Raw genomic sequence first — 14,431 nt, 5'->3', positions numbered from 1 at the left:
AGTTCCCAGTCCTGTGGGCGGAGCTCCAAGGATGACGCGCTCCAACAGCATCCCGACACACGACGCCGCTGGTGAGCTGTACGGAGCGTCACCGCTGGGCAGCACGCTGTCGCTGGCCGAGCGTCCGCGCAGCATGGGAATGGTTCGCTCCGGATCCTTCAGGGACAAGGAAGCCGATGAAGGTGGGTCAAGTGACTTGCTGTGTGTTTGCGCCGCCATCTTGGCAGGAAAAACACCAGAACCCGCAGAACCCGACAGAATGAATATATCTGAGCCTGATGCTGCCCCCTGGTGGAGTATGGAAACATCCTGATGAAGATAAAATATGATAAACAAATGTTTAAGTTAATTTACGTCGTAGCATCTGTAGCAATACTGAAGTTAGCATCCAGATTCACACGTAACTAACAACGAGTGTAAGCCCCAACGTGTTTTAGGGGGAGGGGGGAAGCCTTTTATCGTGGCACAAATGTTCACTTGGACTTGCTGATGGACCTGAATAGCATTTGGTTGCCTAAGGTCAGAGGTCAAGGCCACCACGACCTTACGAAAGGGTGTTGGATCTTTTTAAAGCTACATGGGATAGCGCTCACTTGGTTTCAAGTGGTTGAATGTCAAAGGTCACTGAGCTCACGTCACATGACCTTTTGTTTTGTGAATGAATGATTTGGAGGGAGACGTCGTAGCTTCTGTGACGTGATCTTCTTCTTCTTCTTCTCTCCAGTTCACGGCTCCGTCCTCTCTCTGGCGTCCAACGCCTCGTCCAGTTACTCCTCGGTGAGTGTGGACAGCATGAAGACACAGGTAGATACAGCTCTGTGTGTGTGTGTGTGTGTGTGTGTGTGCGTGCGCGTGCGCGTGTGTGTGCGTGTGCGTGCAGTGATGTTTCCTTCTTGTTTCACACGTTAAACAGTTGACACTTGAGACGAGACTTTCTGCTTTGGTACGCACACACACAGCCTTATTACTCTTCTCTTATCCTCTCTTCTCCACTTCCTTTTCTCAAACTATCCCTCCCTCTTTCCGTCCTCTTCGTCTTCCGATTTGTCATCCTCTTCCTTTCTTTTCATCACCTCTCTACTTCCTTTCCTCTTCCTCTCCACCTCATCTCCCCTTCTTCTCTTCTTCCTCTCCCCTTCCTTACTTTTTCCTCTCCTCTTCCTCTCTTCTTCCTCTCCCCTTCCTTACTTTTTCCTCTCCTCTCCTCTCCTCTCTTCCTGTGTCTTTATCTAACATCTTGACTTCTTTTTTTATTCCCTCTGCTTCCTAAGGCTGAGGAAAGGATTCAGGGAGAGGTGAGTATTTTCTCCTCCTCCTCCTCCTCTCTTTCTTCCTCCTCTCATCCATCGCTCTCACCTCTCACGTCTGTCGTCGTTCACGTCATTTCTCCTCCGCCTCAGTGTCTTCTCTTGTTTCAAAACGATGTAAAAAAACTTAACTCACTGTTTTCACTCGCAGCAAATCCGCAAACTGAGGCGTGAGCTGGAGTCGTCGCAGGAGAAGGTTTCGAACCTGACCACGCAGCTGATGGCAAACGTACGTACGCTGTGAGAGATTATTATTATTATAGTAATAATCTAGTATTTCAGTTGCTACTATTTTTTAAATAAGAATGAAAAAAAAAAGAACAACCTCAGCGTGAAGTGTCACAGCTGTGAGGTTTCCTGTCAGCGTTTGAGCTACAGAACGAAACCTTTCACCTCCAGGTAACTGTAGAATCAGCAGTAGCCCCGCCCCCTTCTCATACCTGTCACTCATGTTTGAAGTGAGGTGTCCGCCTCGCTGACATGTTTCCCCGAGGCTCAGGTAACTGAGACACCCTCAGTTTTGTTGTCCTTTGTCTGTGTCGCCCACACCAAACCCCATGGAGAAAATCAGTGATTTCAGCTCAGGGCGACACAGGAGCTGCTGGTCTACTGCTGCCTCGTGTGGTCACTTTGTGTCACTGAGGTAAATGTGAACAAGTGTTTCAAACGCAGAATTCATAAAATAACAGGTTTGAACTCAGTGATGGAGGCAGCCGTGGATCAACAGCTCCTGTGTTACGGTGACGTAAAATCACTGATTTTCTCTATGGACTTTGGTGCAGAGGAGAGTGAGAGGTTTACAAGCAACTGCGTGGATTAAGTTTTTGTTGTTTATGTTTATTTTCTCCTTCTTTTCCTTTGCAAACAGGCAAATCTGGTCGCTGCCTTTGAGCAAAGTTTGACTCTGATGACGACTCGTCTGCAGAGTCTGTCGCTGAGCCACGAACAGAAGGTAACGTCATTATCGCTTGCAGGGTTTATTCCCCACACCAGAGTTTAACACACAAACTTATTTGATGATGTCACAGATAATTAAGAGTCTACATTTAGAGGTTATTTACCATTTTTGATATCAGAAAAATCTCAGAAACTTGATAAAGTCACCAAAAGTTAAATTATTCATCAAAAATACATTCTATACATGAATACAAGACCTGTTTCATGTGTTTAATATTCAGTAGATACATTATTTTTATTCAAAATACTGTAGATTAGATTGTTGCTGAAGTAAAGACATTTTTTATGTATTATTTCAACAGTTTTTTTTAAACACAGTGTGTGGCACTAAATATATTTGCTACTCGCGGTATTTTGCAGCAATTGTTTGGTTATTAATCGATTACTTGATTAATTGTCAACTATTTTGATCACTGATGAATCGGTGTTTTTTTTCAGTGTTTAAAACAAAGAAATCAATAAAATTGAATATTTTTTTTGGTTTGTGGAAGAAAACACGACATTTGAGAACATCATCATTTCCAGAAACACTGATCAATATTTTTCAACATTTTTACGGAAAAAAAGATTACTTGATTAATTTAGAAAATAATGATTAATCGATTATGAAAAATAATCAGTCCTACAGTACATACACTTTTGTTGCGTTCCAATTGTAGTCGCAACTGACAGAAGTCGTCGTGAATGTGTCGCGCTCACTCCAAAGATTTTTGACGTGAGAAAAAGTGGCTTTAAATGCTAAAACTTTGTCTAAGTCGAATATAGTTGTTCCGACTTTAACCAAACTTGGTAAACTTGTTGCTCTCATGATTCCAAACTAGATTTCTAATATACTTCCATTAGCCCCGCCCACCCAGAAGTCGGCCATTTTGAAAAAACAAAAATGGCTAGTCTTTGCATTTGAACGAGCTCGCCCTAGCACGTTTGAGCTAGCCGCGTCAAACTCAGTCCATGTGTTCTGGACGAGTTAATGATTCAAAGTTATCAAAGGAGATTCTCTACATCAAAAGGCATGGCCTCGGCGCTCCGACAAAGTTGACGTTAAAATGGCCGGAAAGCTACTTCAAAGCTAATTCTGCATTTTAGCGTAAACAGAACTACATGAAATTACGCACAGTCCGGCTATGACGAGGGCCCTTTCATGACTGTGTGTCCTAAGATTGCTAACAATGGATGGGTTTTTTGGGTCCATGATTTTTCAGCATGTAAAAACGTTTAAATTCCAGCTGTGTGTGTGTGTGAGGAGCAGCTTTTAGTGCAAACATACTGTATATCGAGGTGTCTCGTATCGCCCGTCTGCGGTGAAGAGGCCGCAGCTGCGAGTTCACTGCGATCACCTGAGGCTGGATGATCCGAGAGTGCACATGCTCTCACAGGACGGACACCACATTCCTGCGTCCACCTGCCTTTGTATCGGCGCGGGTGTGAATGCACTGATCAGGGCCTGAGGCGCTGCTCACTCAGAGTCTCCCTCTCTCTCATGCTTTGCTGCTCACTCTGAAAGCTCTGTCTGGACGACTCCAGGAAAAGTCTTTGTTGTCAGTGCCAGTGCAGTGACCTGTGCAGCTCCGCCTGCAGCTCGGGCTCTTTAACCTTGAGGAGATGGAGCGGGTGGAGTGGGATCAGCCTTGGCAGACAATGGGCGGCACAGTTCTGAATGCTTTGTCCTTTTGAACTGTTAATATAACGACATGAAAATGAGAGAGAGGGAGCAGGTGTGTGGGTTGAGTGTTAGTGCTGGAATAATACACCATTAAAGTGGAAATATGTGTTTATGTAGCACTTTTCACCCTTCAAAGCTGTATTTACACGGCAGTTTTTGCCATTTACTGGACAACATGAGCGTGGGTTTGTTTTATTCTTATCCTGCGTGAGATTTAGCACAACGATTAAACTTCCTGTTCCACTAGAGTTGCTAAAAATCTGGAAGTTGCTTAAATAAGCTGAATATAATGTTTGTTTTTGAGGAGAGAAAATGAGAGTGAACGAGGCAGGTACTTTTAATCTGCAGCTACTTTAACCAGGAGGCGCTAAAGTCAAACACAAATGTCATGATGCTACAGTAGCTGCTTCTGTAAGCTGTAACTGTAAATTATTACCGTAATTGCTAGCTCTGAAATGTAATTGCAGCTTGTTAGCTGTAAACTGCTACTGTCACTGCTAGCTGTAAACTGCTACTGTCACTGTTAGCTGTAAACTGCTACTGTCACTGTTAGCTGTAAGCTATCAGCAAAGCACTGTCACTGCTAGCTGTAAGCTGCTACTGTCACTGCTAGCTGTAGCTACTAAGCTGCTACACTGCTAGCTGTAAACTGCTACTGTCACTGTTAGCTGTAAACTGCTAACTGCTGTAAACTAGCTGGCTAGCCTTACTGTCACTGCTAGCTGTAAAACTGTAAACTGTGTATAACTGCTACTGTCACTGCTAGCTGTAAATTGCTACTGTCACTGTTTAAACTGCTACTGTCACTGTTAGCTGTAAGCTGCTACTGTTAGCTGTAAACTGCTACTGTCACTGTTAGCTTTAAACTGCTACTGTCACTGTTAGCTGTAAGCTGCTACTGATACTGCTAGCTGTAAACTGCTACTGTCAATGCTAGCTGTAAACTTCTACTGTTGCAGTTAGCTGTAAACTGCTACTGTCACTGTTAGCTGTAAACTGCTACTGTCACTGTTAGCTGTAAACTGCTTCTACACCTACATCATCCACTTCATCATCATCTTTGTTGTTGTACAATAACAATAATAGTTGTCGCTGTAATCTGCTTGTGGTTTAGCTATAGTTACCTGAAAACACACTAAAAGGAAGTTCAGAGTTTTTTTTTTTAGTCAGACTTTTAACTCAGTATTTAAAGGTCAGATACAAACTGATTAATCTGTGATTGAACTCTCTGACGTGGATCTCTTTATTGTTTGAGCAGGACACAGAGCTGCAGGACCTGCGAGACACCATTGACACGTTGAAGAGCAGGAATGAAGAGGCTCAGGCGGTGATACACGGAGCACTAAACAATCCAGACATGAAAGGTTTGGACATAAAACAGCTGCTGCTGCTTATGTTAGTCTTTCTCTGTCTGCACACCTGCTCGTGTTCTGGTCATCTGACCCGGACGTCTCTTGTCTCCCAGAACCGCAAATCCGACGTCAGAACTCGTGCGAGAGCATCTCGAGTCTCAACAGCCTGACGAGCATGTCGAGTGTCGGCAGCCTGAAGGACCAGGACGCCAAGAAGAAGAAGAAGAAGAGCTGGGTAAGAATGAAAGAAGTCTGGTGTTTGCCCGTGTTCAGGTGTTTTGAAGAGTGGTTGTATGAGTACGGAACCCTGGAGGCTCGCTCTCACTGAACACCAGAGACTCACGGGTCCTTCTCTCTGCTTGTCTGTTTTCCTGTGCAGCTAAGGAGCTCCTTCAACAAAGCTTTCAGCATCAAAAAAGGCCCCAAAACCTACTCGGACATCGAGGAGATCGCCACCCCCGACTCCTCAGCTCCAAACTCCCCAAAAATGCTTCACGAGTCGGGAGAAGGAGGAGATGATCCGCCTATGTTCCTTAACGCCTCCATGTCTGCGTCGTCCTCTGCGTGAGTACCTAAACGTTCTCGCCTCAGCTCTTAACGCTCAACGGCAAGCAACCTAGATCGTGACAAGTTCACCCTGTCACCTGCAGGATCATGGAAACGACAGAGGAGGACAGCATCGAGGAGTCGGCGGTGTCGGACCTTCGCTCCGAACTCTGGGAGAAGGAGCGGGCACTGACGGACATCCGGCTGGAGGCGTTAAGCTCTGCCAGTCAGCTGGAACAGCTCAGAGATGCCATGAACAACATGCAGGTGGGTTTTTTTCTTCCTCATTTTTTTCCAGTTCTTCTGAACAAAATATCTTAATTTAATTTAATTTAATATCTTAATAACTTAATTTCTTCAAGTTTTGTTCAAATGTTCACTTGAACCTAGAGGTGACTGGATTGGATTTGGGACAAAAAAAGTGAAAGGACAAAGTTAATTTGACCTCACACGTGAGGCCTAATGAGAACAGTATCTCATGAACATCTCCAGGAAGTTCTTTCAAATTCGGTCTAAACGATCACCTGGACTCAAAGATGACCTTATTTAATTTTGGTCCTAAAAAGTCCTAAAGGACTCATAGAACTCGCATTTCAGGAACATCTCCAGAAGGTCCTTTAAAAGGATTATAGTGAAATGTTCACTTGGACTCAAAGATTGAGTTCATGAAAACAGTATCTTGAGAACATCTCCAGTAAGTATTTTCTAATTTGGTCGTAAAAACTAAACACTGTGCTCAGTGAAAACATTATCTCAGGACAGTTGTGATGACCTGACATCCCAAAATGAGCTGGATTTTGTGAGTGCAAGTCTCTGGAATTTCTTTCGTTACAAATGTTCACTGGATTCAAAGATTCACCAAATTAAATGTGGCCATTAAAGGTCAAAGTCGTGGCTATTGTCATATTGTTTTTATGATTTATTAAGAAGACCTTTACATTTTCATTACGTCTGGCTTCAACATTCACTTGGAGTCAAGGATGATAAGATCTAGGTTCTCAGAATTCAAAGATCAGTGTTTTAAACTTGAATAATGTGGGGTTTTTGTACCTGTTCATGTTCTAGTCAATGGTGGAGAACTTGAAGGCGGAGAACACCCATTTGAAAACAGGAAGTCAGCTCCCCAGCACAGGCTCTGGCCCCACCTCCTCCACCTCGCAGCCCTCAGGCCTGGCCTCTTTGCTGGGGCCGTCACTGAGGCAGCCAATGAGCATGAACCTCACCAAGTCCTTCAGCCTCAGTCTGAACGACTGTAAAGATCCAGGTAAGAAACACGGAATAACCACAGAGATTTGATGAGCCACCTCTGTAACATGAGGTGTCCCTCAAGGCTCTTCTATGGGACCCATTTTGTTCAAGCTTGAGATGTTTCCATTGGGAAACATCATCAGAGAAGAGCTATATTTTCATAGCTATGCTGATGATACACAACTATACATCTCCTCATCACCCAATGGTATCCGGTTGATAAACGTATCTTTGTTTAGTTGTATAAAGTTATGCTAAAATCCTTGTTTTAACACACTCGTTTTATCCTATTTTATGTAATGTGTTGGTCATTTTACTGCTGGGATGGTAATATTTACATAAATTCATCCCTTGTTTCATTTTGTCCTTCAGACGTGACGCCGGCTGACACGCAGAGTGTGTCTTCTTCGCAGGACGACGTGTGCGTCCGAGTATTGGTCGTCAGTGAAGAACCAGCAGAGGTAAATTTTAATCGACATCAGATGACGTCAACAGCTCTAAAATTAGAAGTGACTCACCTTCTCCCCCTTGTGTGTTTCTGCAGGTGTGTAAACAGCAGCAGGAGTTCTACCTGGGCTCCGTGCTCGTCAGTGCCAGGACGGACTGGACCTGTCTCGATGCACTCGTAGCCAAAATCTTCAAAGTATGTTAACGTTTCTGAGTCAAATTTAAATTTGAATGGATTGAATGGAATAAGCTGAACACAATTCAAACTGAGGTATTTTCCTCTTCTCTTCAGGACTACCTGACTCAGGTGGACCCCACAGCCAGCCTGGGTCTGTCCTGTGATTCGCTGCACTCGTACCAGCTGACCTACGGGGGCCAGCGGGTGATGGGAGGCGACAAACCTCAGGCTTCACCTCATCGCTGTCTCGGCGGTGGTTCGGCTCGATTATTTGTCACATTGAAAGGTGAGTGATGTTTGGGTTTTGGACCATCTGAGTGGTTAGGGTGCACAGTTTACTACCTGTTTCCTGTCTCTCCTTCACTGTAAAGGAAAAAGTAGGATAGTAGATGGTTTAGAAGTTAGATTGGTGAGTGTGTAGCTAGGTAGGTAGGTAGAAAGGAGGGAAGGGAAGGTAGGTAGGTAGGGAGGAAGGAAGGAATGAGGGAAATTTTATTTCCCTCACAAGAATATTTTTTGTTGTACACATATTCAAGTATTTAATATCGTCCTCGTTCTTCACTCTCCTGTTTCTGTCTCTAGGTCTTACAGAAAAATGTGTGGACTCTCTGGTGTTTGAGACTCTGATCCCTAAACCCATGATGCTGCACTACATCAGTCTGCTGCTCAAGCACCGGCGCCTGATTCTGTCCGGACCCAGTGGGACAGGAAAGAGCTTCCTGGCCCAGCGTCTGGCCCACTACCTCCTGCAGCGCAGCCGGATCGACTCGTCCGAGGCCGACCGCGAGACGTGTTCGCTGGGTGGCAGCGCCGCCGTCACCTTCAACATGCACCATCAGACACAGAAGGTACAAACCCGCGGGTTTCACCGCTGTCTTTCGTTGTGACGGTTACAGAAACACGACATATTCATGTGATTCTCTGCTGTCACAGGAACTGCAGCTGTATCTGTCCAACGTAGCCAATCAGATCGACAGAGACGCTGGAGGAGATCTGCCGCTGGTGGTTATCATCGATGACATCAGTAACTCAGCTGCCGTCACTGAGCTTGTTAATGGAGCTCTGACCTGCAAGTATCACAAATGGTGAGTCAACTTAAACAGTCACAGTGTTTCCATTTAAAAAGTAAAGATTTGCATCATCAAAGTCTAAATTCTTCTCTGTCGATGTTTCAGTCCTTACATCATCGGAACAACCAATCAGCCGGTGAAGATGTCGTCCAATCACGGGCTGCACCTGAGCTTCAGGTCAGTGCTGAGCCTTAAACCTGAAACAGAAATTGAAGGCAGAGAATAATTGGTCTTGTGTTGACATGTGATCACAGGATGGTGATGTTCTCCAACAACGTGGAACCAGCCAACGGGTTCCTGCTGAGGTACCTGCACCGGAAAGCCGTGGAGGCCGACCAAGTGGAGCAGCAGGACCCGACGTGCCGCCAAGCTCTGCTCCGTGTCCTGGACTGGGTTCCTCAGCTCTGGTACCACCTCCACGCTTTCCTGGAGAAACACAGCACTTCTGACTTCCTTATAGGTGAGAAACAGCAGAGGTAGAACACGGCAGACGGGGGTGCTGAGTCATGGGAGTTATGTACAAGTTTAGAGTAGAAGATGCATTGGCTGAAGACAACCACTGGGTGGAGCAGCAGCCCTTCTCTTATTTATGTTTAAGAGTAAAGAATAACTGTTTCCTCCCTCAGGTCCTTGCTTCTTCCTGTCGTGTCCAGTGTCGGTGTCAGAGTTCAGGCAGTGGTTCATCGACCTGTGGAACCACTCCATCATACCGTACCTGCAGGAGGGCGCCAAAGATGGCATCAAGGTGAGGGAACACCTACGCTGATGTTCTCCAGAGTGTAAAAATGTCTCCACGTGTTGTTTCTCACACACACACGTCTTCATGTTCTCTCAGGTTCGTGGGCAGAAGTCGGTGTGGGAGGATCCGGTGGAGTGGGTGAGGGGAACTCTGCCGTGGCCCAGTGCACAGCAAGACCAGTCCAGACTCTTTCACCTACCTCCCCCCAGCATCGGTGCCTCCAGTGAGGAGAAGAAACCCCCCAAAGATACACCTCCACCCAGCACGCTGGAGTCAGACCCACTGGTAGAGCTTCCTCTTCTGCTTATTTCAAGTTTTACATCCATTCTTCACGTTCTTTATGGCCGCGGTAGCTCAAGGATATCAAATATAAGGAGTTTGAACAAATGTTCACAGTACAAATGTTCCCCTATGAATGCAAGTCTTTCAAACTTGGCCGTTGACCAAGGGCGTAGGTTTGTGTATGGACGGTGGGGGGACATGTCCCCACCAATATTTGGAGAAAGCCAGATTGTCCCTACCAACATTAGGACAACGTCTTTGGGGTTTTTTTTAAACTGTCTGCGAACACTTGAACATCGTCAACTAATTTCGTAAACGCGGGAAACACAATAACATTTGAATGCACCGTCTTCCTGAAGAGCTGCCGTCAGTGATGTCGTCTTTTAGCTAATTGTTCAGCTAATTTCCTGCCAGTTTACGACATTTTGGGCTCCACCATTTTTGAAACTTTGTCTGTGAACACTTGAACTTCGTTAACTCATTTCGTAAATGCGGGAAACGCGATAACATTTGAATGCAGTGACGTCATCTTTTTAACAGATTTTTTTAGCTAACGTCCTGTCATTTAGAGGAAAAACGTACCTGAAATCACTACTTTTTTTTCCTGGAAAATAAAAAGTCAGCTCATGTTAGTTAATCACGTTTGCTAGTTTCAATCAGGAAAATAAAGTAAACATGTTGCCTTCAGGTTGCTAAACATTCACAATTCATTGTTTTGTCTCCTGAACATAGGACCTTACTATTAGGGTGTGTGATGGACAGTGTCCCCACCAGTCTTGTAACCAAACCTACGCCTTGCAGGCGACAACTGTGCCAACTTTGCTGTTGTTAGGATGTAAGAAATGTAAGATATCTACTGAGATATGGGAAGAAATACAACAGATATATCAACTGTTGTGGCCGGTTAATTTGGATCTGTTCCTGATGGAAACACAAATCAAATGTGTATGGTACCGAACCGAACTGTTCCACCCTGTGGAAACACGGCTCTACAGTGTCCACTGGGTGAGAACTGGGTACTCCAAGCCAAGTTCCCTTTCCATCTTTGTAATCATTAAAGAAATAAACATTTGACGGATTACTGTATAATTTCAATCCCATTATTTCTGTGCACTTGCATGTTCACTGTGACTCACTGTGCATTTGTTTCCGCTCTAGATGGCGATGCTGCTGAAGCTCCAGGAGTCGGCGAACTACATCGAGTCTCCGGAGCGGGAAGGTTTTGATCCGACGCTGCAGACGACGCTGTGACGCCACGGAGCGACGGCGAGGCCGTAAAAGACTCAATAATGAACGTTGTCATGTGCTCAGTGAATCTACAGAAACACAGAGAGAGTTGATGATGATGATCTGTTTGTTCCAGATTTATCGTCTTTGAATCTGCAAGTGCATGGTAAAGCAGAATAATATGATTACGAAAAACATGACGTATAATCCTACTGATCGAGACTCTTTACGTTGTTTGTTCTTTTCGGGTTTTGTTTTTGTTTTTTCTCAACTCTCACGACAACTGTCGGTGCTTTTCTTCTTGTTCTTCCTTTTCTTTCTTTTACCAGTTTTTTCTTTCCAGAAAAGACATTTCCTCAAACGTAGGATGCACTTTATTTTCTACACCTGGTAATTGGACGTAAAAAGGAGGCCAAACCCTTGCAGTTCATCAATAATTCCTCAAGATGGCAGCATCTGTGTGGGTTTTTTCCTCTTGTTAAAGGTGCTCAGTCAAACACACGAAACTGCTGGTTTTTGACGTTTGTCGGAAACTCTTCCGGCGTTTTTTCCGTACTTCAGGATCAAACATTGTCGCGTTTGACGATTGTACGACTTTATCTATAAAATAACTCTTGATTTTGTAGGATTTTATACTGAGTCATCTCTAGTCAACACAGTAACTATAACAAACACGTCGTCGTCAGTGTAGAGTCGCACAAATGTCGCAGTTTCAGTCGTTTTTTTCCGACAAAAAATGTACAATGTTCTTTCTTATTTTATTTTATTTTATTAAATAACTTTGTTAACGTTTCCTTCGTCGCGGAGTTACAGGGCTGAGGATTGCGAGGATTGAATCTCCGATTTTTCTTTAAGTGGCTTCCTCTCGTTTCTTCCCTTCTCTCGTTTGCACATAATATTATGTTTCCGAGAGTACGACATATGAGTATTTATTGCTCACATCTCGACGGTTCCTTTAGAACGAAGGAAGACGCAGTCGGACCTCTCGGCTTCCACACCTGTTAGTGTGACATACCTCAGACCAGGTGTGGTTTTTTTTCTTCATAAACGTCCGTAGACAGCGAAGCTGACGCTGTTTTTCCTGAAGTCTCTCTGTGCCTGAATCACAGTTTGGCCTGTAGCTGCTTTAAGTGACCACACAGAGGGCCTCGACTCAAAGAGAGCGTCCTCTCTCTGATGTCACTTTAATGTCGTCACCTCCATGCCCAGGTGTGGGCGGAGCTTGGGTTTATAACTTTTTTTTTTTGTTTTTTTTACGACATTTTTGGACTTAAAGCTGTGGTAGGCGGGATTCTCATGGTGCTTTTAAATGCGACTCTTAAATTAGTTTCGCTAGCGTGCAGGTAACGCTAATGTAATACTGTTAGCTAACTTTTTCTAAGAAAAACTAAACACTTAAACTCTGTATTTGAATTCTGTACGACAAAATCTCACAACACAGACAATGTCACATGACGGGCTGTCGTAAAATACCGACAACAAGTTTAACGCCAATTTACAACGTTTTGGGTTGTACCATTTTTTAAACTTTGTTGACTCGTCTCGTAAACATGGGAAACACAAAAGCATTTTAACACACGTCTTCCTGACAGGCTGCCATTGGTGATGTCATCTTTCAGCTAATTTTTTAGCTATTTTCCTGCCAATTTACAAAGTCATGGGCTCCACCATTTTGGAAAGTGTCTGTGAACACTTGAACTTGTTGACTCATCTCGTAAACATGGAAAACACGATAACATTTTAATGCACCAATTTCCTGAAAAGCTGCCATCAGCGACGTCCTCTATTAGCTTTTTTTCTTTTAGCAAATTTTCCGCAAATTTACATCGTTGTGGGCTCCATTATTTTTGAAGATGTCTGTGAAAAATTATACTTCGTTGACTCATCTCGTAAACTGGGGAAACACGATAACATTTGAATGACGTCATCTTTTAGCTCATTTTGTAGCTCATTTCCCGCCAATTTACAACACATTTATTCACGTACAAACAGCCAAACCTAACCTCACATGAAGGCAGGACCCCGCCTCCTGTTCTGGCTTCTGATTGGTTGATGTTTTTATTCAGATATTAAACTCAGATTTTTCAGATTACTGACTGCAGCTTTAAATAATACGTGTTTTGGGATTGAGATTATCCGTCTTTTGCTCCTCCCACCTGATGCATACACTTCATATTATCTCGCCTACCCCAGCTTTAATTGTGAAAGAGTCAGAGGAAGTGAACGGATGAAACGTTAACGTATGTGTCATTGGACCTAAAGAAAAACACAGTTATCGTAACAGATGTTTTTAAATAACTGGATTTCTTCCTTTTCCGATCAAACTTCTGTTGTTGTTGTTGTTGTTGTTTTGTTTCTTATGCAAATATTTGTAGTTTTGTTCCCCACATGACATCACTATTGTACACAATGTAAATACGGAGATCATTGCATCTGCGACAGCAATCATCAAAAATAAAGAAGAGTGAGTGGAGGTCCGTCTTCGTCCTGTAGGGGGCAGCAACAGCACTTACAGCAGCACATTGGCATGTTGTGTGACGTCACAGTCCATATGAACAACACTGAGCTGTGGACAATAAAAATAAAAGTCATGCCATTGTTCACCTTCACCTGCTCTGACTGCTGTCACTGTGTTCAGCCACTGGGGGGCGCCAACGTCATGGGGAAGCTTTTATAAAGACATGGTGTCATCTGTGACACAATGTAATGTCGGTGTGATTTTATAATTAGTATTTAAGTTTAAGTTAATTAAAAAACAAAAATAGAGGAAAGAGATACACATTCTTGTGTAAAAAATAAATTAAAAGTATTAAATAAGAAGAAAATATGATAAAATGATAAAGAAAAGATAATTTAGTCCTACTTTATATATATACAACATATTTTATTTAATATACTGCATACACACATATTTACCTATGTATAAGGTGACACACATTTGTGATATTGTCTCTTTAATAGTGTTTGTTTTGTTAAATACCTTAAAGGGATTTCTTTCGATTCATTAAAGGCCAAAACATTTTTATAATAAAACACATTTTAAAATCAAAGTTTGATTTATAGCTGAAATGCATGTCAATATAAAGGTATAAAACATTGTATCTATTACAAATTCTGAGCATATAAGAAATATATGAGATTAGAAAGTGTTACAGGAGGTAAAGGGATATAGTAAATGATAAAAAATTACATGTCATATTGTACCATATATACATACTATATATATATATTTTTTTATTGTTTAATCGAGTTGTATTATTATTATAAAAATTGTCCTAATTAGTTATAATTTAAATTATATTAAAGATTATTCAGTTAAAAAAATAGATCAATTGTTTGTTAGGTCACTTTTTGTGACAGAGATGATGATGAAGATAGTGAAGTGGGAGGAGCTTCACAGTGACTGAGTGAGTGG

General features: G+C 43.1%; 1 protein-coding gene across 1 annotated transcript in view; it reads left to right on the top strand.

Moving 5' to 3' along the window:
- Positions 1-13,625, top strand: part of LOC122776684 (neuron navigator 1-like) — a 78,647-nt gene extending 65,022 nt beyond the window's left edge. Inside the window, 20 exon segments of the mRNA XM_044037336.1 lie at positions 3-182; positions 725-804; positions 1,272-1,295; positions 1,459-1,536; positions 2,176-2,259; positions 5,186-5,291; positions 5,393-5,514; positions 5,659-5,843; positions 5,930-6,092; positions 6,891-7,089; positions 7,446-7,534; positions 7,618-7,716; positions 7,813-7,984; positions 8,281-8,546; positions 8,632-8,783; positions 8,874-8,945; positions 9,023-9,228; positions 9,395-9,513; positions 9,604-9,792; positions 10,948-13,625. Coding sequence (XP_043893271.1) covers positions 3-182; positions 725-804; positions 1,272-1,295; positions 1,459-1,536; positions 2,176-2,259; positions 5,186-5,291; positions 5,393-5,514; positions 5,659-5,843; positions 5,930-6,092; positions 6,891-7,089; positions 7,446-7,534; positions 7,618-7,716; positions 7,813-7,984; positions 8,281-8,546; positions 8,632-8,783; positions 8,874-8,945; positions 9,023-9,228; positions 9,395-9,513; positions 9,604-9,792; positions 10,948-11,040 — 2,678 coding nt within the window. The 3' untranslated portion in view covers positions 11,041-13,625.
- The last annotated feature ends 806 nt before the right edge of the window (positions 13,626-14,431 follow it).

Source organism: Solea senegalensis, linkage group LG11, assembly GCF_019176455.1.
Source record: "Solea senegalensis isolate Sse05_10M linkage group LG11, IFAPA_SoseM_1, whole genome shotgun sequence".
In the NCBI taxonomy this organism is placed as follows: domain Eukaryota; kingdom Metazoa; phylum Chordata; class Actinopteri; order Pleuronectiformes; family Soleidae; genus Solea; species Solea senegalensis.
This window is presented reverse-complemented; position numbering and strand designations above follow the sequence as displayed.